A 25,385-nucleotide genomic window follows, 5' to 3' on the forward strand; every position below is an offset into this window, starting at 1 on the left:
TAAAATCAAATTGGTAGAAGGTACTACATACGATGTCTGTGATTTAGGAGAGGGAGCCAGGGCAGCCTATATATGTGGAGCCTCTTGACAGAAGCTATGATTCATCTTAATGCTTATACTCACTTCCTTTAATGAGCAATTTAAATATTAGGGCATACACCACCTGTCTTTTTTGAAAGTTGCATGTGTTTTATTTTCCCAGGATTACCCTCTTAACATCATTAAGCAGTAAAAGTATACAGTATTAATGAAACCAAAGTTGCCCTTTTAAAGCAGGCTAATTTTCCAAATATTTATTTAGTTCATAAAATTCACATTTTATTTTTTAAACATTATAGGTTAGAAGAATTAACAATTGTAATTCCTTGGCACCGTGATAGCATTATTGTGGTAGTACTGATAGGTGAGGGAATGGTATGTTAAGTCTGTTTTGAAAAGTAAAACGAATACGAGTTCACAATCATAAAATACAGATTGTTAAAAGTCTTGTAACAGAAAAATCCAAAGTTAGTACAGTTTTTAAATAAGCCAAAACTACATGGAGCAAGTTGCTGTCATAAAAGCTGCCTAAAAAAAAAAAAAAAAAGTCAGTGGTGACACGTGAGTTTTGAAAAGTGAGAAACTTAAAGGATGACTAAAAATCATGGTTTGTTGAATGAAATTAGCCTTGGAATTTAAGCAACTTAAGTCACATTTTAAAATTTGTCCTAAGCACAGTAATAAAAAGCCTATTTGAAAATTTCATTTTTTGCTTATTCAGTAATCATAAAAATGTTAGCCCATCCCACCTATCAATACAAAATGGTTCAAGAATATAATCCTATCATCTTGAGGACATTTCTATCAGTATTCAAGAAAGACCATCTAAAAATCTGTGTCACATCTGACACCTCAAAAGCTGACTGGAAATTTATGGGTTTTGGAGAAAATAGATCTTAAAGTATTCATTTCATCCTTCGGCTATTTAGAAAAATTTAAATTTCATGGAAGCATATATTCATGAAGAAAAGATGCTGCAGTATTAATAACTCCTTTGTGGGCAGGGAGGTACCTAGGATTAACCACTAAATAATGCTCTTAATCCATAAATTTTCTATGTATTTTTTATAGGCTCACAAACTTAAAAGTGCATGGTTAGAAATTAATGTAAAAAATAGGGATACTGAATGGTGATAGTGTTTATGTTGACTATTCAGAGGTAATTTATACAAGTTAAATTTAGTATGCCATAAGCAATATAACTTGGATTAGTGTTCATTTGAGTCAGCTTGAAATAGGTCAAGTGTACTGGCCAGGTGTGGTGGCTCATGCCTGTAATCCCAGCTACTTCGGAGGCTGAGGCAGGAGAACTGCTTGAACCCAGGAGGTGGAGATCGTGCCATTGCACTCCAGCCTAGGCAACGAGTGAAACTCAGTCTCGAAATAAAAGAAATAGGTCAAGTGTATATTTCATCATCTCAACACCCTTGGCATAGAGGTGCTCAATGGACATGGTGAAATTTTACTGTGGATGTATACAGGTAGGCCACTACAATGTGATGCTTCCTAAAATTTACTCCAATGAAAATGTTAATAAAAATTTTTTGAACTGAACTCTTATTACCAAAGCAAAGTTCTGATTTTTTTCTCACTTTTAATGCTTAGAGGAGAGGATCTTTATAAGGAGCCTGTAATCTCCTACTATTACATACTTTTTTTTCTGGGGAAGGATTTGTGTTTTCATCTTTGAATTGGGGTCTGAGTCACCCCTTAAAAAAACAGCAATTTAGTGAAACAGCATATGGGATCTATAAATCAGGAAAAGAAAGATGGTTATATGTAACTTCCTTTCAAGGTTAGGAAAAAAGTTGAGGCCGAGGCCAAATAATGCCCCTTTTAATTTAATCTACTGTAGCTGAAAATCTTCAGCAAGCACAATAACTGATTTTTAAAAAGACCAAGAGGAAATTTTGTAGGACAAAATATTGGCCCTGTCTAATGCAAGAGGCAAAGGGAGAGGGGGAGAAGAAAGGGCAAATAAATACAGTTGAAATCTTACAAAGATAATGAAAATCTGTTGAATTAGAATATTAATAATTTAAAAAGTTTTATGCATTTCCAGTCTCAGAACTGTGAAGCTTTAAAGTGCATTAAGAGAATTGCAGGCACCATCAAATACCAAATTGACAGAATTCAGAAGAAAAAAACAATCTGAAGCCTTATTTTTAAGAAGGCCTTTACAAGATAAGGCAAGTTGTGTTAGCTCTGCTATCTGGCCTTTTAATGAGTTACATGATTTTTAAGCATGCTCTGTTGAAAATACATTTTGAATAACAATGGGGAAGGAAATATCATATAACTTGTAATTTCCATGAGCTGAATATGTAGAAGAGAAACTGGTACCAAATACTGACCGAAAGCCCCTTAAGAAGAGCTGTCTGGTTACCTTTGTATACAACATCATAGCATTCATTGTAGGTAATTTCATACATAAGGATTTAGTTGTGGAGTCTCAAGGCAAGTTAGATGAACATCTCTGAATGAGCAATGCGTGACAGGAATCACAAACCCGTACTGGTTTTGGTGAAGAAGGCAAAGGTAGTTCGTTGTCAGAGCAGGCATTACAGAAAATTTCCCCACAGTTTCTACAGTGGTGCTATTAAATAGAAAAATCAGAGGGAAAAAAAAAACTTTAAATAAAATTAGAAGCATTTTTGCACCCCAAATTTTTGGACTCAACTTCCTACCTCCCTTACCTTTCTCTTAGAGAGTGAGAATTCCTTTTCACAAAGTTTACAATGTGTTGCTTCTTTGTCTTTCAGCCAAACCAGTCCCTAGTAGGAAGAAAATATTAATGCTCAAATTGGTAACATTAAAAATTATATGTGAAAACTTTTTCCCCCAAGAACATTATTTATAGGAATAGATATATGAAGAATGGAAAATAAGTTATTTTCTTTGAGAGACGTATATATATGTATGGAATTAGCCTCAAAATATTCTGGGTTCGGGAGGTGGGATGTGGATTAAGTATAAAAACAAGATTGCAGCCAAATGACAATGGCTTACACCGGTAATTCCACCTACTCGGGAGGCTGAGGTGAGGATTGCTTGAGGCCTGGAGTTCAAGACCAAGCTGGGCAACACAGAATCTGTCTCTTAAAAAATAAAAATTGAAAAAATGAAAAATCAAGACTGCACATGATAAATATTGAATATGGGTAATGGTTCATTTTACTCTTTTCTATACAATTGTATATATTAGAACATATGTAAAAATGCTTTAAAGAGATAAAAATCTGTTGCTGATGGGAATTCTCTTCAGGAAAAGAACCTTAAAGATTAAAAGAACCTTAAAATAGTCCAACATTTTATTTTTTTTAATTTTTGTGAGTACATAGTAGTTAACAGATTTATGGGGTACATGAGATGTTTTGATACAGGCATGCAATATGAAATAAGCACATCATGGAGAATGGGGTATCCTAGTCCAACAATATTTAAGGATAAATTTTCACTGTATGAAATGCAATAGTTTGGCATTATGTGTAACTTATACCTTAAGACCCTAAAATTTGAAGGAAATTGGGGAAATCAGATGTTGGAGTTCATTATTTTATAAGACCTCTTTAGGAGGCCGAGGCAGGAGGATTGCTTGAGGCCAGGAAGACTGGCCTGGGGAACAGACTCCATCTTTACAAAAAAATCAACCAGGCTGCGTGGCATAAGCCTATAGTCCCAGCTACTCTGGAGGCTGAGAAGGGAGAATCGCTTAAGCCCAGGAGTTGAGGCTGCGGTGAACTATGACTCAGGCTCGAGTGTCACTGCACTTGAGCCTGAGCAACAGAGTGAGACCCTGTCTCGAGAAAAAGGGGGGAAAAAAGGACCTCACTTTAATTAAAGTTTTACATGGCTATTTCCCTCAACTTTTATAACACATATTTAATAGCTGCTATGTAAACGCTGGTAAAAAAAAAATGGATGTAAGTAGTCAAGCAGTATTTATGACAACTTGACCCCTTTTTTTTTTTTTGAAAAGAGAGTCTCACTCTGTCGCCCAAGCTATAGTGCAGTGGTGCAATCTCAGCTCACCGCAACCTCCATCTCCCAGGTTCAAGTGATTCTCCTGCCTCAGCCTCCCTGTAGCTGGGATTACAAGCACATGCCACCATGCCTGGCTAATTTTTGTATTTTTTAGGAGAGATGGGGTTTCACCATGTTGGCCAGACTGGTCTCAAACTCCTGACCTCAGGTGATCTGCCCACTTCAGCCTCCCAAAGTGCTGGGATTACAGGCATAAGCCACTAGGCCCAGCCTACTTGACTCATTGTTAACCAGCTTGCTTAACCAATCTTGGCCAGAAAGACCTTTTTTCCCCTGTGAAGGCAGCTTTGTTAGATGATTATCAGTTTCACAACAAGAAGACCCAGATGAAGGAGGAGCCTCAATACTGATTTTCTAAAACATGTTCCTGAAACAGCCCAGACCAAAGAACCCAAGTATAACTGGAGATTCCAACTTGGACATGGAGCAACTAGCACTTATTATACAGCAGAGATAATACAGTATTGATTACTGCATATGAGGAAGCCTAAGTCTCCTTAGAACACAGGATTATAAAGGCTTTTTTTTTTTAACTAGATCATATCAAACACCAGCAAAGAGTCAGATGGCTTGAATCATATAATTTTTTTTTTTTTAATGCAGGATGGGGGCCCAGTGCAGTGGCTCACGCCTGTAATCCCAGCACTTTTGAGACTTTGAGAGGCCAAGGTGAGAGGCTCTCTTTAGGAGTTCAAGACCAGCCTGGGCAACATAGCAAGACCCCATCTGTACAAAAAAATAAAAATGAAATTAGCCAAGCATGGTGGCATGCACCTGTAGTCTCAGCTACTTGGGTGGCTGAGGTGGGAGGATTGCTTAAACCCAGATGTTCAAGGTTACAGTGAGCTATGATCAAGCCACTGCACTCCAGCTTAGGAAACAGAGGAAACTGTCTCTGAGCGAAAAAAAAAAAAAAAAAAAAAAGGCAGCAGCAGGAAGGGACCCTAAAAGATAATCCAATTTGATGAAAACCACACAAAGCAAAGTGATTTGCCAAATGTCCCAAAGCCATCTAGTGGAAGCAGCTTGTAAGGGCATTAGGTTCAGAAACAACCTTGCTGACATGGAGACTAGGCCTTTGGAGACTTCTTTTCTTTCTTTTTATTTTTTTTATTTTTTATTTTATTTTTTCTTTCCTGAAGATATGCCAGTTTTATTATTAATTTTTTTTGCACACAAAACAATAAACATTTTCTAAAAATACATACAAACAAAAAGATGCATATCAAACATATTAGGAAGGTTGCACATGGGAGAAGACAGCGAATAGAAATGGGGGGTAGGAATTAAAGAAAATAAATGAGAGAGGGATGTTGTATGGATCAATGATAATAACTCAATCGTCTATTTGACAAGAAGAAGGAAGAGGAAGAAAAAGAAAGTGGGACAAAGGATCAGAAAGGGAGGAAAATAGAAAAAATTAGAGTATGACTCCAGGGTAGACCTGTTTTGTTGTCGCTGGGTTGGTTGGTTGGTCTGTCTGTTATATTTTTCATGTTTCGCCATGTTGGCCAGGCTGGTCTCGAACTCCTAGCCTCAAGTGATCAACCCTCCTCGGCCTCCCAGAGTGCCGGGACTACAGGCGTGAGCCACCACGTCGAGCCCCGACATTGCGTCTGGCCTCCGTGGTAGACCTCCCAGACCGGGCGGCCGGGCAGAGGCGCTCCCCACTTCCCAGACGGGGCGGCCGGGCAGAGGCGCTCCTCACATCCCAGACGATGGGTGGCCGGGCAGAGGTGCTCCTCACTTCCCAGACGGGACGGCCGGGCAGAGACGTTCCTCACTTCCCAGATGGGCGGCCCGGCAGAGACGCTCCTCACTTCCCAGACGGGGCGGACGGGCAGAGGCGCTCCTCACTTCCCAGATGGGCGGCCCGGCAGAGACGCTCCTCACTTCCCAGACGGGGCGGCCGGGCAGAGGCGCTCCTCACTTCCCAGACGATGGGTGGCCAGGCAGAGGTGCTCCTCACTTGCCAGACGGGACGGCCGGGCAGAGACGCTCCTCACTTCCAGACGGGGCGGCCGGGCAGAGGCGCTCCTCACATCCCAGATGATGGGTGGCCGGGCAGAGGCGCTCCTCACTTCCCAGACAATGGGCGGCTGGGCAGAGGCGCTCCTCACTTCCCAGACGGGACGGCCGGGCAGAGACGCTCCTCACTTCCCAGACGGGGCGGCTAGGCAGAGGCGCTCCTCACTTCCCAGATGATGGGTGGCCGGGCAGAGGTGCTCCTCACTTCCCAGACGGACGGCCGGGAAGAGACACTCATTTCTTCCCAGACGGGGTGGCCGGGCAGAGGCGCTCCTCACTTCTTCCCAGACGGGGGCGGGCAGAGGCGCTCCTCCTTCCCAGACGGGGCCGGGCAGAGGCGCTCCTCACTTCCCAGACGGGGCGACAGGGCGGCCGGGCAGAGGCGCTCCTCACTTCTTCCCAGACGGGGCGGCCGGGCAGAGGCGCTCCTCACTTCTTCCTAGACGGGGTGGCCGGGCAGAGGCGCTCCTCACTTCTTCCCAGACGGGGCGGCCAGGCAGAGGCGCTCCTCACCTCCCAGACGGGGCGGCCGGGCAGAGGCGCTCCTCACCTCCCAGAAGATGGGCAGCCGGGCAGAGGCGCTCCTCACTTCCCAGACGAGGCGGCTGGGCAGAGGCGCTCCTCACATCCCAGACAATGGGTGGCCGGGCAGAGGCGCTCCTCATTTCCCAGACGGGGCGGCCGGGCAGAGGTGCTCCTCACATCCCAGACGATGGGTGGCCGGGCAGAGGTGCTCCTCACTTCCCAGACGGGACGGCCGGGCAGAGACGCTCCTCACTTCTTCCCAGACAAGGCGGCCGGGCAGAGGCGCTCCTCACTTCTTCCCAGACGGGGCGGCCGGGCAGAGGTGCTCCTCACTTCCCAGACGGGGCGGCCGGGCAGAGGCGCTCCTCACCTCCCAGACGGGGCGGCCGGACAGAGGCGCTCCTCACCTCCCAGACAGGGCAGCCAGGCAGAAGCACTCCTCACCTCCCAGAAGATGGGCAGCCGGGCAGAGGCACTCCTCACTTCCCAGACGAGGCGGCTGGGCAGAGGCACTCCTCACTTCCCAGACGGGGAGGCCGGGCAGAGGTGCTCCTCACATCCCAGACGATGGGTGGCCGGGCAGAGGTGCTCCTCACTTCCCAGACGGGACGGCCGGGCAGAGACGCTCCTCACTTCTTCCCAGACAGGGCGGCCGGGCAGAGGCACTCCTCACCTCTCAGACGGGGCGGTCAGGCAGAGGCGCTCCTCCCTCTTCCCAGACGGGGCGGCCGGGCAGAGGCACTCCTCACTTCCCAGACGGGGCGGCTGGGCAGAAGCGCTCCTCACCTCCCAGACGATGGGCGGCCGGGCAGAGGCGCTCCTTACTTCCCAGACGGGGCAGCCGGGCAGAGGCGCTCCTCACTTCCCAGACGATGGGCGGCTGGGCAGAGGCGCTCCTCACTTCCCAGACGATGGGCGGCTGGGCAGAGGCGCTCCTCACTTCCCAGACGATGGGCGGCCGGGCAGAGACGTGGAGACTTCTTTTCATTCCAATTACCTGCCGCCCTCCCAGGAGAGAAGCTCACTTTAAGGTAAGCCTACTGTGTCCCTGTGAAGGGGTCTCAGAGATGAGCACCTGGAGCCCTCTCATTTTACACATGAGAAAATTTAAAGCCTAGAGAGCTGAAGCTGCCTGCTCAAAGCAGGCAGTTTACCAGAAGAGCTAAGACTAGAATGGAAGAACCTCTTGCTCTGCAAATAAACAGCAATTTTTCTCTGCCCAATTCCAGAAAGTTAGCTGCTAGACTTACACCCCCTAGATAGGATACTACGGGATTCTTCTCTGGAGAAACTCAACTGCCACAGAGAAAAGTCCTGTAAATACTAAACATTTGTAGAGGGTACCCAATAGTTCACTAATCATAGCAGATTTCTCTATGGTGAGGCCTACCAGTCTATAACAACCCACCCAACCAATAGACACACAAGGATTCCAATAACTCTTATTTGTGCCTTTTATTGAAATTGGGGGATATCACAACATTTGAGAAAACTTCAGAGAATCGATAATGAGGCCGGGTACAGTGGCTCACGCCTGTAATCCCACCACTTTGGGAGACTGAGACAGGAGGATCATTTGAGCCCAGGAGTTTGAGACCAGCCTGGGCAACACAGTGAGACCCCCACCATCTCTAAAAAATAAAATTAGCAGGGTGTGGTGATATACACCTGTGGTCCCAGCAACTCAGGAGGCTGAGGAGGGAGGATTGCTTGAACCCAGAAGTTCAAGGTTACAGTGAGCTATGATGAGTCACTACACTCTGGCCTGGACAACAGAGACACTGTCTCCAAAAAAAATTTTTTTAAAGAAAAAAATTTTTTTTTTTTGAGACAGGGTCTCGCTCTGTCGCCCAGGCTGGAGCACAGTGGCGCAATCTCAGCTCACTGCAAGCTCCGCCTCCCGGATTCGCGCCATTCTCCTGCCTCAGCCTCCTGAATACCTGGGACTACAGGTGCCCGCCACCGCACCCAGCTAATTTTTTGTATTTTTAGTAGAGACGGGGTCTCACCGTGTTAGCCAGGATGGTCTCGATCTCCTGACCTCGTGATCCACCTGCCTCAGCCTCCCAAAGTGCTGGGATTACAGGCGTGAGCCACCACGCCCAGCCAGAAAAAATTTTTTTAAATGATAATATCAAAGACAAAATACAACAGGATGCTATTTTTAAAAGAAAAAATGAGCAAATAATAGCCCACTGAATGTTAAAAATATGCCTGCAGAAAAAATATCCCCCAGAAGGCTGTACCTGAATCTAACCAAGGCTTTATTTTATTTTATTTTTCATATTATTTTATTATTTAGATGGAGTCTCGCTCTGTCGCCCAGGCTGGAATGCAATAGTGGGATCTCGGCACACTACAACCTCTGCCTCCCGGGTTCAAGCGATCCTCTTACCTCAGCCTCCCAAGTAGCTGGGACTACAGGCACACATCACCATGCCTGGCTAATTTTTGCATTTTTAGTAGAGATGGGGTTTCACCATGTTGGCCAGGTTGGTCTCGAACTCCTGACCTCAGGCCAATCCACCTGGCTCGGCCTCCCAAAGTGCTGGGGTTACAGCCGTGAGCCACCGTGCTTGGCCTAATCAAGGCTTTAGATTTAACTTCCAGTTCACAGGCAACAAGTAGACAGGAACAAGTTAACAAACACTACAAACAAACATTCAGAGAAAATCCAGAATGTGAAAAACTGTTTAGGACAGCTGTTCTAGACCCTTCAGCTGGTCGACAGCATGGAAAAGAAAAAAAAGTCAACTCACACATGAATCCAGTTTCCACATAAAAAAAACTGAGAAAAGCAGATAATATTCTGTTAAAGACAGATGTAATAAGTGTAAGGCAAAACAAAGTAATAATTAACACAAAATACAGGAGAGATACTATAAAGAGGACAGTGCAATCAAGAAGCAGATGAGGCTTCTAAGGTACTGGTCATGTTCTATTATTGTTAACCTAAGCAGAGGATACACAGTGTTTTTTTTTTGGAGATGGAATTTTGTTCTTGTTGCCAGGCTGGAGTGCAATGGCATGATCTCAGCTCACCGCAACCTCCGCCTCCCAGCTTCAAGCAATTCTCCTGCCTCAGCCTCCTGAGTAGCTAGGGTTACAGGCATGCACCACTATGCCCGGCTAATTTTGTATTTTTAGTAGAAATGGGTTTCTCCATGTTGGTCAGGCTGGTCTCGAACTTCCAACCTCAGGTGATATGCCCACCTTGGCCTCCTAAAGTGCTGGGATTGCAGGCGTGAGCCACCGTGCCCAGCCCCACAGGTGTTTTTAAGTTGTACTATATATGCATTCTCATATGCATATTTCACAAAACATTTTTTTAAGAGTTTACATAATAATGGTTTTGGCAAATATCCATGTATCCATACATCTTTTTTTTTTTTTTTTTTTGAGACGGAGTCTCACCCTATTGCCCAGATGGAGCGCAATGGTGCGATCTCGGCTCACTGCAACCTCCGCCTCCTGGGTTCAAGCAATTCTCCTGCCTCAGCCTCCTGAGTAGCTGGGATTACAGGCATGTGCCACCACGCCCAGCTAATTCTTTCTTTTGTGTCTGTAGTAGAGATGAGGTTTCACCATGTTGGCCAAGCTGGTCTCGAACTCCTGACCTTGTGATCTACCCGCCTTGGCCTCCCAAAGTGCTGGGATTACAGGTGTGAGCCACCACACCCAGCTTCCACCCATCTTTTTTTTTTTTTTTTTTTTTTTTTTTGAGACGGAATCTTGCTCTGTCACCCAGGCGGGAGTGCAGTGGTGCAGTCTCAACTCACTGCAACCTCCACCTCCTAGGTTCAAGTGATTCTCCTGCCTCAGCCTCCCAAGTAACTGGGACTACAGGTGCGTGCCACCACACTCAGCCAATTTTTGTTTTTAGTAGAAGCGGGGTTTCACCATGTTGCCCAGGATGGTCTCTATCTCTTGACCTTGTAATCCGCCCACCTTGGCCTCCCAAAGTGCTGGGATTACAGGCGTGAGCCACTGCACCCGGCCCCATCTTCTTGAAAAGTATGAGGATACAGCCTGGCAAGGTGGCTCACGCCTATAATCCCAGCACTTTGGGAGGCTGAGATGGGCGGATCACCTGAGGTCAGGAGTTTGAGACCAGCTTTGCTAACATGGTGAAACCCTATCTCTACTAAATATACAAAAATTAGCTGGGCATGGTGGTGGGTGCCTGTAATCCCAGCTACTTGGGAGGCTGAGGCAGGAGAATTGCTTCAACCCAGGAGGGGGGGGTTGCAGTGAGCCGAGATCATGCCACTGCACTCCAGCCTTGGCATCAGAGCAAGGCTGTCTCAAAAAACAAAACAAAACAAAAAAAAGTGTGAGGATAAAACAAAGGTATATTCAGATACGCAAATTCTTTATTTTCTTTTTTCAAATTTTGGTAGAGACAAGGGCTTGCTATACTACCCAGGCTGGTCTCAAACTCCTGGCCTCAAGCAATTCTCCCACCACAGCCTCTTAAAGCACTGGGGTTACAGGTATGAGCTACCATGCCCAGTCTCCAGATGTGTAAATTCTTACAACCTCTATCTTCATTCACCATTTTCAGGAAGCTACTGAAAGATGTGTTGCCGAAAATAAGGGAGTATACAAAGAGAGAAGTTATGGAATTCAGGCAACAGGAGCTCCCACAAAGGGGGAAGGTAAAGGAAATTCTGAGAATACAGCAAAGGGAAACATCAGGACCAGAATAAACATGAGCAGGAGACCAGAGAACTCTTGAAGTTGGAGGCAAGACGTCAAAGAAAAAATAATGACGTAACCAAGTACCTGATATATTTTACCATGTGGAAAACTTTATCAAGAAGCCTTCTTTAGAGGTGTCTCAAGGTATGAGAAAACTCAAATGTTATACAACTAATTTGTTTTTAAAAAGAGAGGGGCGGCTGGGCGCGGTGGCTCACGCCTGTAATCCCAGCACTTTGGGAGGCCGAGGCGGGCGGATCACGAAGTCAGGAGTTCAAGACAAGCTTAGTCAATACGGTGAAACCCCATCTCTACTAAAAATATAAAAATTAGGTAGCACGCGCCTGTAATCTCAGCTACTCGGGAAGCCGAGGCAGGAGAATCACTTGAACCCAGGAGGTGGAGTTTGCAGTGAGTCGAGATCGTGCCACTGCACTTCAGCCTGGGCAACAGAGGGAGACTCCATCTCAAAAAAAAAAAGAAGAAAAAAAAAGAAGAAAAAAAAAAAGAGGGGGCAATTATTAACTCCAGAGGAAGGATAAAGTAGTTCAAGTAAGAAAATATAATCACAGTACCTGGCTCAGCAAGGAACAACATTCAAATAGTCATAATAAAAAATTCAGGGTAGGGGCTAGATGCGGTGGCTCACACCTGTAATCCCAGCACTTTGGGAGGCCGAGGCAGGTGGATCATCTGAGGTCAGGAGTTTAAGACCAGCCTGGCCAACATGGTGAAACCATCTCTACTAAAAATATAAAAATTAGCCGGCTGTGGTAGCACGCACCTGTAGTCCCAGCTACTCGAGAAGCTGAAGCAGGAGAATCGCTTGAACCCGGGAGGCGGAGGTTGCAGTGAGCCGAGATCGCACCACTGTACTCCAGCCTGGGTAACAGAGCAAGACCCTGTCTCAAAAAAGAAAAAAAAAAATTAGCTGGGCGTGGTGGCAGGTGCCTATAATTCCAGCTACTGGGGAGCCTGAGGCAGGAGAATCACTGAACCAGGGAGGCAGAGGTTGCAGTGAGCCAAGATCATGCCATTGCACTCCAGCCTGGGTGAAGAAGCAAGACTCCATCTCAAAAAAAAATACAGAGTAAGACAGGTGTGGGGGCTCATGCTTGTAATCCCAGCACTTTAGGAGGCCAAGACCGGAGGATTGCCTGAGGACAGGTGTTCAAGACCACTCTAGACAACACAGCAGACACTGTCTCTACAAAAAATTTAAAAATTAGCCAGGCAAGGTGGCACGCACCTGTGGTCCCAGCTACTCAGGAGGCTGAGGCAAGAGGACAGCTTGAGCCCAGGAGTTTGAGACTGCAGTGAACTACGATTGTGCCACTGTACTCCAGCCTGGGCAACACAGCAAGACCCCATCTCAAAAAAAATAATAAATAAAATAACATAAGTAAAATATATATATATAAAGTAAATGAATGCCACAAAAAACCTTAATTATACTGGGAGACCAGAAAGACCAAAATGAGAGTGAGTAAAACTCTTCATCCACCATATGAAGAATATATAAGTCTAAAACTGCTGAATCAAGAGCAAATAGTACATACTGAATATTAGTTAGAAATACAGAGATAAATGCCAGAAGAAACAGCTAAAAAACTGGAAGTAGCTCCCTCTGGGTGGCAGGAGCTAGGGCAGATAAAGGGCAAGGGAGTGAAGAACAAGAGACTGCTACCATCATCATTATTATTATTAATATTATTTGGTGTTAAATCTTCTTAGTATAATTTTTTAAAAATGATTTTCACATAACACTTTTTTGTCACCCAGGCTGGTGTGCAGTAGCATGATCAAGGCTCCCTGCAGCCTCGACCTCCCAGGCTCAAGCAATCCTCCCACCTTAGCCTCCCAAGAAGCTGAGACTATAGCCCTGCACCACCACACCTGGCTAATTTTTTCTTATTTTTTAGTAGAAACAAGGTCTATGTTACCCAGGCAGGTCTTGAACTCCTGGCCTCAAGCAATCCTCCTGCCTTGGCCTCCCAAAGTGCTATGAACCACCACACCCAGTATCATGTAACACTTTTTGATTTTAAAAAATGAAGTTGTTGGGTAGGAAGCCACCTATCACTGAAGTGATCACACAGACACTGTCCTTTCTTCTATGTTGTAGCAAGGATTCAGACACATTCACAACCATACTGGTAAAGTGTTCCAACCACTTTCACACACATGTATTAACCTACTCAATATTCAGAGCAACCCTATGCAGAATAATCAGCCTATTTCAGAGGAGGAAGCTGAGGCTCAATGAGAATACATGACTTGCTGAAAGTAAAAGAACTAGTAAGTAATAGACTGGCATAGGAAGTCAAGATTCTCAAGTTCATAGGCAATTTCACTCTATCATGCCATACTTTGTAGGGAGGTAAACAAAATTATTTCTAAGGTCAGTTTTTGTTTTGTTTTTGTTTTTTTTTTTTGAGAAGGAGTCTCGCTCTGTTGCCCAGGCTGGAGTGCAAGGGCGTGATCTCTGCTCATTGCAACCTCCACCTTCTGGGCTCAAGCAATTCTCCTGCCTCAGCCTCCTGAGTAGCTGGGATTACAGGCGTCCACTACCACACTCGACAAATTTTTGTATTTTTAGTAGAGATGGGATTTCATCATGTTGACCAGGCTGGTTTCAAACTCCTGACCTCAAATGATCCACCTGCCTCGGCCTCCCAAAGAGCTGGGATTACAGGTGTGAGCCACTGCGCCCAGCCTCTAAGGTCAGTTTCTAAAGGAAGGTTATTAATAATGTGACTCTAGGGGTACAGGGAAGAGCTGAACCCCCAGCATCCAAGCTCCTCATTCAGTGCTTCGGCCTCTATATATCCTGGGGTTCATTAATAATAAATTAGATTCACACAGGGTATTACCTTCCGTTGGAGACTTTCACATACCTTCCCACTTTCGGAAAACATTCGACTCACCTGCAATGCTTTGTTGGCTTCTTTTATGTCTTCAATTTTAAGTTTTGATCTAAAAAGATTACAAATAGTTCCAAATTTCAGTACACATATTTAAATATAGAACACTTAGTATTTCAGTAGGTATTGGTATTTCATAGGATATAAAATTATGTATAGTATAGGATTTTTACGGCCTTCTCTGGCTAGTGGAATATTTCATATTTTCCTATATTTTCTAAATGTCCTAAAGCAAAAATATTTTAGATTTAAAACTTGCTTTTTAAGAAATATTGGCATTTTCGGCCGGGTACGGTGGCTCACGCCTGTAATCCCAGCACTTTGGGAGGCTGAGGCCCGTGGATCACGAGGTCAGGAGATCGAGACCATCCTGGCTAACATGGTGAAACTCCGTCTCTACTAAAAATACAAAAAATTAGCCGGGCGTGGTGGCAGGCGCCTGTAGTCCCAGCTACTCGGGAGGCTGAGGCAGGAGTATGGCGTGAACCTGGGAGGCAGAGCTTGCAGTGAGCTGAGATCACGCCACTGCACTCCAGCCTGGGCGACAGAGCGAGACTCCAACTCAAAAAAAAAAAAGAAAAAGAAAAAAAAGAAATATTGGCATTTTCATGTGATCATGACAATATTAATAGCTATCATTTATTGTAGGTTTACTATGTGCCTTTGCATGCATAATCTCATGTAATCTACACAAAAACCTATTTTAAAGATGAAGAAATGACTGATGAAGTTTAGTCACTTGTAAGAGGTCACAGAGTTCCAACTGGGGGAGCTAGGATTCAAACCCTTGTCTGTGACCCCAAAGGGCACATGCTAACCATTATTCACATTATTTCTCTAGCAAATACAGAAGTGCTAAGGAAGAAAATACTGTGAGCCAGGAGTGGTGGCTCACACCTATAATCCCAGCACTTTTGGGGGCCAAGGCGGGTGAATCATCTGAGGTTAGGAGTTCGAGACCAGCCTGGTCAATATACAGTGAAACCCCATCTCTACTAAAAATACAAAAATTAGCTGGAAATAGTGGTGCATGCCTGTAGTCCCAGCTACTCAGGAAGATAAGGCAGGAGAATCACTTGAACCCAGGAGGCAGAGGTTTCAGTGAACCAAGATCACACCACTGCACGCCAGCCTGGGTGACAAAGCGAGATGCCGTCTCTCAAAAACAGCAACAAAAAAGAAAATACTGTGGAAGACATAGCTGCAAATACTTTTTCACTTTTTTGATGGAGTCTTGTTCTGTTACCCAGGCTGCAGTGCAGTGGCACGATCTCAACTCACTGCAACCTCCGCCTCGTAGGTTCAAGTGATTCTCCTGCCTCAGTTTCTTGAGTAGCTGGGATTAGAGGCACCCGCAATAACTCCCAGGCTAATTTTTGTATTTTTAGTAGAGACGGGGTTTCACCATGTTGGCCAGGCTGGTCTCGAACTCCTGACTTCAAGTGATCTGCCCGTCTTGACCTCCCAAAGTGCTGGGACTACAGGTGTGAGCCACCAAGCCTGGCACTTTTCCACCTTTTGAAAATATGTATGTTGGGCCAGATGTGGTCGCTCGCTCATGCCTGTAACACCAGCACTTTGGGAGACAGAGGTGAGCAGACTGCCTGAGGTCAGGAAGGAGTTCAAGACCAGCCTGGCCAACATGGTGAAACCCCATCTCTACTAAAAATACCAAAAAAATTAGCTGGGCGTGGTGAGGGGGCGCCTGTGATCCCAGCCACTTGGGAGGCTAAGGCAGGGAGTATCACTTGAACCGGGGAAACAGAGATCGTATTGAGCCGAGATCGTGCCACTGCACTCCTGGGTGACAGAGCAAGACTCCATCTCAAAAAACAAGAAAAAGAAAAAAGAAAATACATATCTTGGAAACAATTTGCTACCAAGTGGTATAACTTTGTTTTTTGTTTTTTTTTTAGACGGAGTTTTGCTCTTTCACTCAGGCTGGAATGCAGTGGCATGATCTCAACTCACTGCAACCTCCGCCCCCAAGGTTCAAGCGATTCTCCTGCCTCAGCCTCCCGAATAGCTGGGATTATAGGCACCCGCCACCACACCCAGCTAATTTTTGTATTTTTAGTGGAGACGGGGTTTTTCCATGCTGGCCAAGCTGGTCTCAAACTCCTGACCTCAGGTGATCCACCCACCTCAGCCTCCCAAAGTGCTAGGATTACACACGTGAGCCACCGTGCCAAGCCCCAATTGTTATAATTTAAATTTTTTTCTTCTTTAAAAAAGAAAATATATGTTAATGAAAATGCAAATTTTAACAAACAATATTTAATTACTTGTGATCCCATTGCCCAGAGGTAATCTTCTCTATAGATCTTTGTATTTTAAATGGAATAATTATCTACATAATTTTCCATAACCAGCTATTTTCACAATATATCCTGAACAGCTTGCAGCTACTGGCTTGTTACTGAGTATCTGCCATATCATTATAATAAATGGTTACTTGGTATATACCATGAAAAAGAATATAAAATAGTTTATATAATTATCTACTGTTGATCTTTCAACTTGTTTCAAATTTTTCACCACAAAAGTTGTTTATTAAAATTACAATGACTAGTTCAGGCATGGTGGCTCCTGCCTGTAATCCCAGCACTTTGGGAGGCTGAGGTGGGCAGATCACTTGAGGTCAGGAGTTCCAGACCAGCCTGGCCAACATGGTGAAACCTCATCTCTACCAAAAATACAAAAATTAGCCAGGCATGGTGGTATGCATCTGTAGTCCCAGCTACTCAGGTGGCTGAGGCAGAAAAATCGTTTGAACCTGGAAGGCATAGGTTGCAATCAGCCAAGATTGCACCACTGCCTTCCAGCTTGAGCAACAGAGCGAGACTCTTGTCTCCAAAAAAGAAAAAAACAAACGACAAGAATAACAACAAAATTGGAATGACTAAAACATCAGTATTAATTATCTTACAAATGAAATTCCTGAATCAACTGATATATCAGACACTAAAGCCTCTACTACTGAAGCAGGACATTAAAAATCTGCTTTGCCCTATAAAATGCTCTTCATTCCAAGACATAAAAACAACGTGTGAGTCTTTCACCTACCTCATATTGACTCTTACGGTGGAAATAATCAATGTAAAACTACACACTGTAAAAATACTGACATAATAATCACATTTTCTTGGCTAAATTCACATCTACAAAATGTGCCTCAGGAAAACTGACTCTGTTGGGAATACTGGCCACAACAGTGATGATTTAATTGTGCTATATAGAAAAGTTGAATATGGAATTAAAGTGGCTTAATGATATTCACCACAGAAAATATTTTCTTGGCTGGGCACAGTGGCTCACACCTGTAATTCCAGCACTTTGGGAGGCCAAGGCAGGCGGATAACCTGAGGTTAGGAGTTCAAGACCAGCCTAGCCAACATGGTGAAACCCTGTCTCTACTAAAAATACAAAAATTAGCCGGGAGTGATGGCACACACCTGTAATTCCAGCTACTCTGGAGGCTGAGGCAGGAGAATCGCTTGAACCCAGGAGGCAGATGTTGCAGTGAGCCAAGATCATGCCACTGCACTCCAACCTGGGTGACAGAACAATACTCCATCTCATGCCCGGCCTAGGAAATACTTTATGAAAATTTACTGGCATTGATAGATTTTTTATTTAAATGCTCTTATTCATAAATATGGACTCAAAAAAGCCTCTCTATGATACATATTGCCTAAGTGTCCTAAAGAAAGGAGCATCAGTTACAATTCCAATAACCATAATATACAAGAATACCTTCTGAGCCAGGCGCAGTGGCTCATGCCTGTAATCCCAACACTTCGGGAGGCCAAGGTGGGTGGATCACTTGAGGTCAGGAGTTCGAGACTAGCCTGATCAACATGGTGAAATCCCACCTCTACTAAAAATACAAAATTAGCCAGATGTGGTGGTGCATGCCTGCAATCCCAGTTATTCGGGGGGCTGAGGCAGGAGATTTTGTATATATACATATATACGTGTATATACATATACAAAATAAGCCTGAAAGGAAAATATACATATATATACATATATGTATCTATGTGTGTATATATGTGTGTATATATATACATATATTAATATATATGTATATATATACACACATATATGTATATATAAATATACATAGTAGTAGTATATATAAATATATAGTAGTAGTACTACTATATAAATATATATAGTAGTATTACTATATATAAATATATATGTAGTATTACTATATATAAATATATGTAGTAGCATTACTATATATAAATATATATAGTAGTATTACTATATATAAATATATAGTAGTATTACTATATATATGTAGTAGTATTACTATATATAAATATATATGTAGTATTACTATATATAAATATATATAGTAGTACTACTATATATAAATATATATGTAGTAGTATTACTATATATATTTATATATATAGTAGTACTACTATATATAAATATATATAGTAGTACTACTATATATTTATATATAGTAGTACTACTATATATAAATATATATAGTAGTACTACTATATATAAATATATAGTAGTACTACTATATATATATAGTAGTATACTATATATAAATATATATAGTATACTATATATAAATATATAGTAGTACTACTATATATATATGTATAACTATATATAGTAGTATTACTATATATAAATATATATAGTAGTAGTATTACTATATATATAAAAATATATATAGTAGTAGTATTACTATATATATAAAAATATATATAGTAGTAGTATTACTATATATATATAAATATATATAGTAGTAGTATTACTATATATATATATAAATATATATAGTAGTAGTACCAGCTACTCAGGAGGCTGAGACAGCAGAATTGCTTGAACCTGGGAGGCGGGGGTTGCAGTGAGCCGAGATTGCGCCAGTGCACTCCAGCCTAGGCGACAGAACAACTCCGTCTCAAAAAAAAAAAAAGATAGATTTGGAAGGCTTTAAACATTGACTATTCTTCTGAGTAAATTATAATTATAGTAGACTGTCTAATTTAATAATTAAGGAAATGAAAATAAGCCTAAAAGGAAATATATACATATATGTATACATGTATACATATGTATTCTCCTGTCTCAGCCTCCGAAGTAGCTGGGACTACAGGCACATGCCACCACGCCCGGCTAATTTTTGTATTTTTAGTAGAGATGGGGTTTCACCGAGTTGGCCAGGCTGGCCTCGAACTCCTGACCTCAAGTGATCCACCTGCCTCAGCCTCCCAAAGTGCTGGGATTGCAGGCGTGAGCCACAGCACCTGGCCCAAATCTATCTTTTTATAAGAATTCTTCAGGCCAGGTGTGGTGGCTCATGCCTGTAATCCCAACCCAACACTTTGTGAGGCTGAGGAGGTGGGAGGATCATTTGAGCCCAGGAGTTTGAGACCAGCCTGGGCAACATAGTGAGACCCTGCCTCCATATAAAATATGTAAATAAAAATTTACAAAAGAAATCTTCAAGCTGGATGTAGTGGCTCACACCTATAATGTCAATACTTTTGGAAGCCGAAGCGAGAGGACTGCTTGAGGCCAGGAGTTTGAGACCAGCCTGGGGCAACACAGTGAGACTCTGTCTCTTTAATTTAAAAAAAAAAAAAAATCTTTTAGGCCAGGCGTGGTGGCTCATGCCTGTAATCCCAGCACTTTGGGAGGCCGATGAGGGCAGATCACGAGGTCAGGAGATCGAGACCATCCTGGCTAAAATGATGAAACCCCATCTCTACTGCCAAAATACAAAAAAAAATTAGCCAGGCGTGGTGGCAGGCGCCTGTAGTCCCAGCTACTCAGGAGGCTGAGGCAGGAGAATGGCGTGAACCCGGCAGGCAGAGCTTGCAGTGAGCTGAGATAGCAACACTGCACTCCAGCCTGGGCGACACAGCAAGACTCCATCTCATAAAAAAATAATAATAATAATCATCATCTTTCAATAATAAGCCGATAAGAGTAAATATTTCAATTTTCAAACCCAGTAAGTGGAGGCTGCAGTGAGCCAAGATCACACCACTGCACTCCAGCCTGGGTGACAGAGTGAGACCCTGTCTCAAATAAATAAGTAAATAAAGGCAACATCTAGACATTTATATGATCATGCCTGTAATTCAACTATAAAGTCTCTATAATAAAGTATGAAGTGAGGGGCCGGGCATGGTGGCTCATGCCTGTAATCCTAGCACTTTGGAGGCCAAGGCAGGCAGATCACCTGAGGTCAGGAGTTCAAGACTAGCCTGGTCAACATGGTAAAACGCTGTCTCTACTAAAAATTAGCCAGGTGTGGTGGCGGGCACCAATAATCCCAGCTACTCAGGAGGCTGGGGCAGAAGAATCGCTTGAACCCAGGAGGCAGAGGTTGCAGTGAGCTGAGATAGCGCCACTGCACTCCAGCCTGGTCGACAAGAGCGAAACTTCCTCTCAAAGAAAAAAAAAAAGTATTAGTTGGGGAATGGGTGAAAAGTAACACATATTCCTTGCTTTACTATTCCATTGTTTTAATATTAAACCATTACGATCTTAGTAAATGCAAACATGATTATTTTTTATTGTGAGGATTGCTCACTGTTGAGTCTCTAGCACTTAGTATAGTGCCTGGCACATAGTAGAAGCTCAGTAAGTGTCTGTCAATAAATAAATGGAAAATAAGGTAATAAGGACTTAGCACAGGGTCTGGCTCAAAGTGCTCCATAAATGGATGCTAGATTGGAATTGAAATCTTGCTTATCAGAATCACAATGCAGACTGTTCTTTGAAAAGCTGTAAAGACAAAAACAGCTTTATCTTTTTGAGATCTAATATTTCCTTTTGTGGTTCTAGTGAATTACTCCTTCTTATGCCCTTGGAAATTGGTTGCATTATCTCTTAATGGAATCCCACCTTTAGCAACTAAGTCTCCATTCTAGTATGATTTCTACTTCATTGAATATATATAAATGACATATATGTCCATATAACTAATTCTATCTAAATAAATGACAAGATGTTTACATATAGAATTGTTTGAGGTTAGCTAAACTTTTCGGATTAATACTTGGGAGAAGGGAAGTACTTGCTTTTTTATCTTAAACCTTTTTGTGCTATTTGAATGTTCTAATCACATAAAACATCAAAGAGATTTATACAGGTGATGAGATTATGAGACACTGTAGCTTTCTTATTTTTACTTTTCTGTACTTAAAAAAGTGGGCTGGGTGCAGAAGCTCACACCTGTAATCTCAGCACTTTGGGAGGTTGAGGCAGGACGATGTCCTGAGCCCAGGAGTTCAAGACCAGCCTGGGCAACATGGCAAGATCCTAACTCTACAAAAAATTTTAAAAAAAATTAGCCACGGCCGGGCGCAGTGGCTCACACTTGTAATCCCAGCACTTTGGGAGGCCGAGGCGGGCGAATCACGAGGTCAGGAGATCGAGACCACGGTGAAACCCCGTCTCTACTAAAAATATAAAAAATTAGTCAGGCGTGGTGGCGGGCGCCTGTAGTCCCAGCTACTCGGAGAAGCTGAGGCATGAGAATGGCGTGAACCCGGGAGGCAGAGCTTGCAGTGAGCCGAGATTGCGCCACTGAACTCCAGCCTGGGCGACATAGTGAGACTCTGTCTCAAAAAAAAAAAAAAAAAAAAAAAATTAGCCAGGCATGGTGGTGTGCATCTGTGGTCCCACCTACTCCGGAGGCTTGAGGTGAGAGAATAGCATGAGCCTGAGACATCAAGGATGCAATGAGCTGTGACTGCGTCACTGCTCTCCAGCCTGGGCAACTTGAGAGCAAGACCTTGTCTCAAAACAAATAAAAATAAATAAAAAAAATTTAAAGTGACTATATTTTTTAAGTGTGGCAGTGGTACATTCAATACTAAATTAAACCTTCTTGAGCTTATTCCAAATATCTGGCAGTATGTTCAATCAGGCACAAAGCTGCTACCCCAAAACACAGACTATGGGGAACAAAAGGAAAATGTGGCTGGGCACAGTGACTCACACCTGTGATCCCAGCATTTTGGGAGGCTCAGGTGGGAGGACTGCTTGAGGTCAGGAGTTTGGGACCAGCCTGGGCAACATGCAAGACCCCATCTCTATAAACAAAAAATTAGTAGGGCATGATGGTGCATGCCTGTAGTCTCAGCTACTTGGTAAGCTGAGGTGAAAGGGTTGCTTGAGCCCAGGAGGTCAAGGCTGCAGTGAGTTATGATTGTACCACTACACTCCAGCCTAGGCGAGACCCTGTCTTTGAAAAAAAAAAGGAAATGTAAGAAAGGCAGAACACCATTTCTCCTTCTTGTCTTTACAGAATCCCAGTGACATTTTACTGCAACAAAACCAAACTGTATGAAGTTAAGCCCTGTCTCCAGGAGGCATGAAACCACCTCCACTTCTCAAGATGCTGGCTTCTTCTCAAAACAATCTGAAAGACAGCTCCCTGGATATTTTGAAAATTCAGCTTGTTTTTCTGAGAAAAATATATTAATAACTTCTGAATTCTCTGACATTGAAGAAATTGAATAAGAGTGTTAGCTTTCATCTACCGGGAAATATTCAAAGCTAAGTCTACTAAAATGAATAAAACTTTTAATAAAATCTCTCTAGTCTAGTCTCGTTTTTTAATCTTTAGAGTTTTTGTTTTGTTTAATAGTTCGTATCTTTCTCTTTTTTTTTTTTTGAGACAGAGTCTTGCTTTGTTGCCAGGCTGGAGTCAGCTCACTGCAACCTCCACCTCCTGGGTTCAAGCGATTCTCGTGCCTCAGCCTCCCAAGTAGCTGGGATTACAGGTACACACCACCACAAGCAGCTAATTTTTGTATTTTTAGTAGAGACAGGGTTTCACCGTATTGGCCAGTCTGGTCTTGAACTCCTGACTTCATGATCCATCCACCTTGGCCTGGAATTACAAAGTGCTGGGATTACAGGCGTGAGCCACCACGCCCGGCCAAGTTCATATCTTTCCTATATTTAAACTTTTCTGCCTCATAGATTTGGCACACTTATACCTTTTATAAAAGTCAATAATGACTACATAGTTGAAGGAAAAAAGAAATTACTCGCTAAGCTTGTTGCCGAGTTCTTGAAGAGCTTGCTCTTGTTCATGATATATTTTTTTCAACTGCTGATTTTCATCCTGGAGGTTAAGGAACTCCTTCAGAACAATAAAAGACAGAAAATGCAATTTAAAAGAAAGAAGAAACTCCAGATTGTACATATACCATTAATTAGAAACAAACATCCTTTAGCTTTTTAAAAGAAACAAATTGTGTCCAAAGCTCTTTCCTAGCTGCTGTATGTATGAACTATTTTCCATTTACTTAATCTCTTTACTGATATTTTTTAAGATAACTAGTATATCCATTTCCTTGGTATAATGTAAATTATGATTTATCTTTTTAAATAAGTTAACATTTGTCAAGATAGAATTTTTAAAGTTTTACCACTATTTACTTTTTTAAGACTAATGATTTGTTGAGTCTCATTTCTAAGATGAGATAAGGCATCTTTCTCCTTTTGAAGATCTTCCTGCAAAGTCTGCCTCCATTCCTTCTCAATCTTCAAGTCAGTTTCCAGTTGCACCCTTGAATGACAAATAACACACAGAGGCTCAGTGCTATTTCTCACACGACAGTTGTTATGTATTCTTTACTAAAATCATCTTTTTGGTTTATTACTCTGGCCTTTGTAATGCATTTTTCAGACATTTTCTTTCACAAATATTTTTCAGTAAACAAGTTCAGCAGCAAGGGTTTTCCAGTCACAAAATACTGACTCATTTGCCAGCCACGAAAAAATCCTTGCTAACCATTTATACCATTAATTAATTTCATATACATAAATATTGCATAAGCATAGAAAATGCCTTGGAAAGGCACACACCATAATAGTAAAACTGGTTACATCTTGGGAATGGAACTAAGAGGAGGAATGTAAGATTCTAATTGTCTTACACTTCTATGCCATGTGAAAAATTTTACAACAAACTTTATTCCAATATAAGAATTACAGCAATTGCTAAATCAGTTTAACTTCACTAATGGCAAAATCAGCCCTGTTGCAGAGTGCTAATTTGCAAATTACTGTTGGAAGCTGACCAATTACAGGAAAGGCCTAAAATCAAGCAGACACTGGGGGAAAGTCCACACTGCCTGGAAATGCCAGTTCTGAAAGCATTCCGGCATTGTTCTTCTTTTTTTTTTTTTTTTTTTTTTGAGACAGGGTCTTGCTATGTTGCCAGGCTGGACTCAAACTCCTGGGCTCAAGTGATCCTCCTACCTCAGCCTCTCAGCATCTGAGACTATAGGCCTGCCACCAAAACTCCTAAATTATTCTAACAGGTGCTAGCTGGCAAAGCAAACATAGTTGAATTTCCACATTTTAAGTTGACTAAAAAAAAAAACCACAAATCACTTCCATGATTATTGCTCATAAGCAGGTATAACAAGCGAGGCATTTATCTACTAACAATACTACAGTTACTAATACTTTATATTTTAATTACAACATTATAATGTTGAGTACATTATTTTAATATTTTTGTGTTAATATTCAGATTTTTTTATTATTTCCTCATAGTTAGCATTTCCACATACAGCCATATATTTTTCAGTGGAATAAATTTTAGATTTTGTAATTCAGGTTGAGGAGAAGAGTACCTGAAAATGGAATTTACAAATTATTGATAAATAGTATTTTACTACAAAGTTAAAATTTGAACAGCATCTCTTCAACTAATGTTATTTCATTACAATGCTGACAAGAAAAAAAACTGATTCCCACTGGGACCACTGTCTGTGTGAAGTCTGCACATTCTCTCCATGTCTGTGTGAGTCTTCTCCAGGTACTCCAGTTTCCTCCCAGATCCCAAAGATGTGCATGTTAGATGAACTGGCATTATCCACATTGTCCCAGCCTGAGTGTGGGTGTGTTTGGGTGCATCCTATGATGGAATGGTGTCCTGTGGAAGACTGGTTCCTACTGGGTGCCCGAGCCGCCAGGATAGGCTCCGGCCACCAGTGAGCCTGAACTGTAATAATTGGGCAAAGAATTAGCTTACTCGTTTTTATTCATCTCTCTTAAATGTATGCATAACTCACGTTTATGTCAATATTCAGTATTAGAAGTGTTCTGGTCTTT

At 42.6% G+C, this 25,385-nt stretch overlaps 1 protein-coding gene across 1 annotated transcript; it reads right to left on the bottom strand.

Moving 5' to 3' along the window:
- Positions 1–166: 166 nt before the first annotated feature.
- On the bottom strand, positions 167–24,430 carry RUFY2 (RUN and FYVE domain containing 2). The gene is made up of 6 exons (XM_030798851.1): positions 24,351–24,430; positions 23,700–23,892; positions 23,306–23,400; positions 14,265–14,313; positions 2,736–2,813; positions 167–2,635 (listed from the first exon to the last, which is right to left on the bottom strand). Exons 1-6 carry the CDS (start codon positions 24,428–24,430, stop codon positions 2,492–2,494), a joined length of 639 nt encoding a protein of 212 aa, XP_030654711.1. The 3' UTR covers positions 167–2,491.
- Between the last annotated feature and the right edge of the window lie 955 nt (positions 24,431–25,385).

Source organism: Nomascus leucogenys, chromosome 18 (genome assembly GCF_006542625.1).
Source record: "Nomascus leucogenys isolate Asia chromosome 18, Asia_NLE_v1, whole genome shotgun sequence".
In the NCBI taxonomy this organism is placed as follows: Eukaryota; Metazoa; Chordata; class Mammalia; order Primates; family Hylobatidae; genus Nomascus; species Nomascus leucogenys.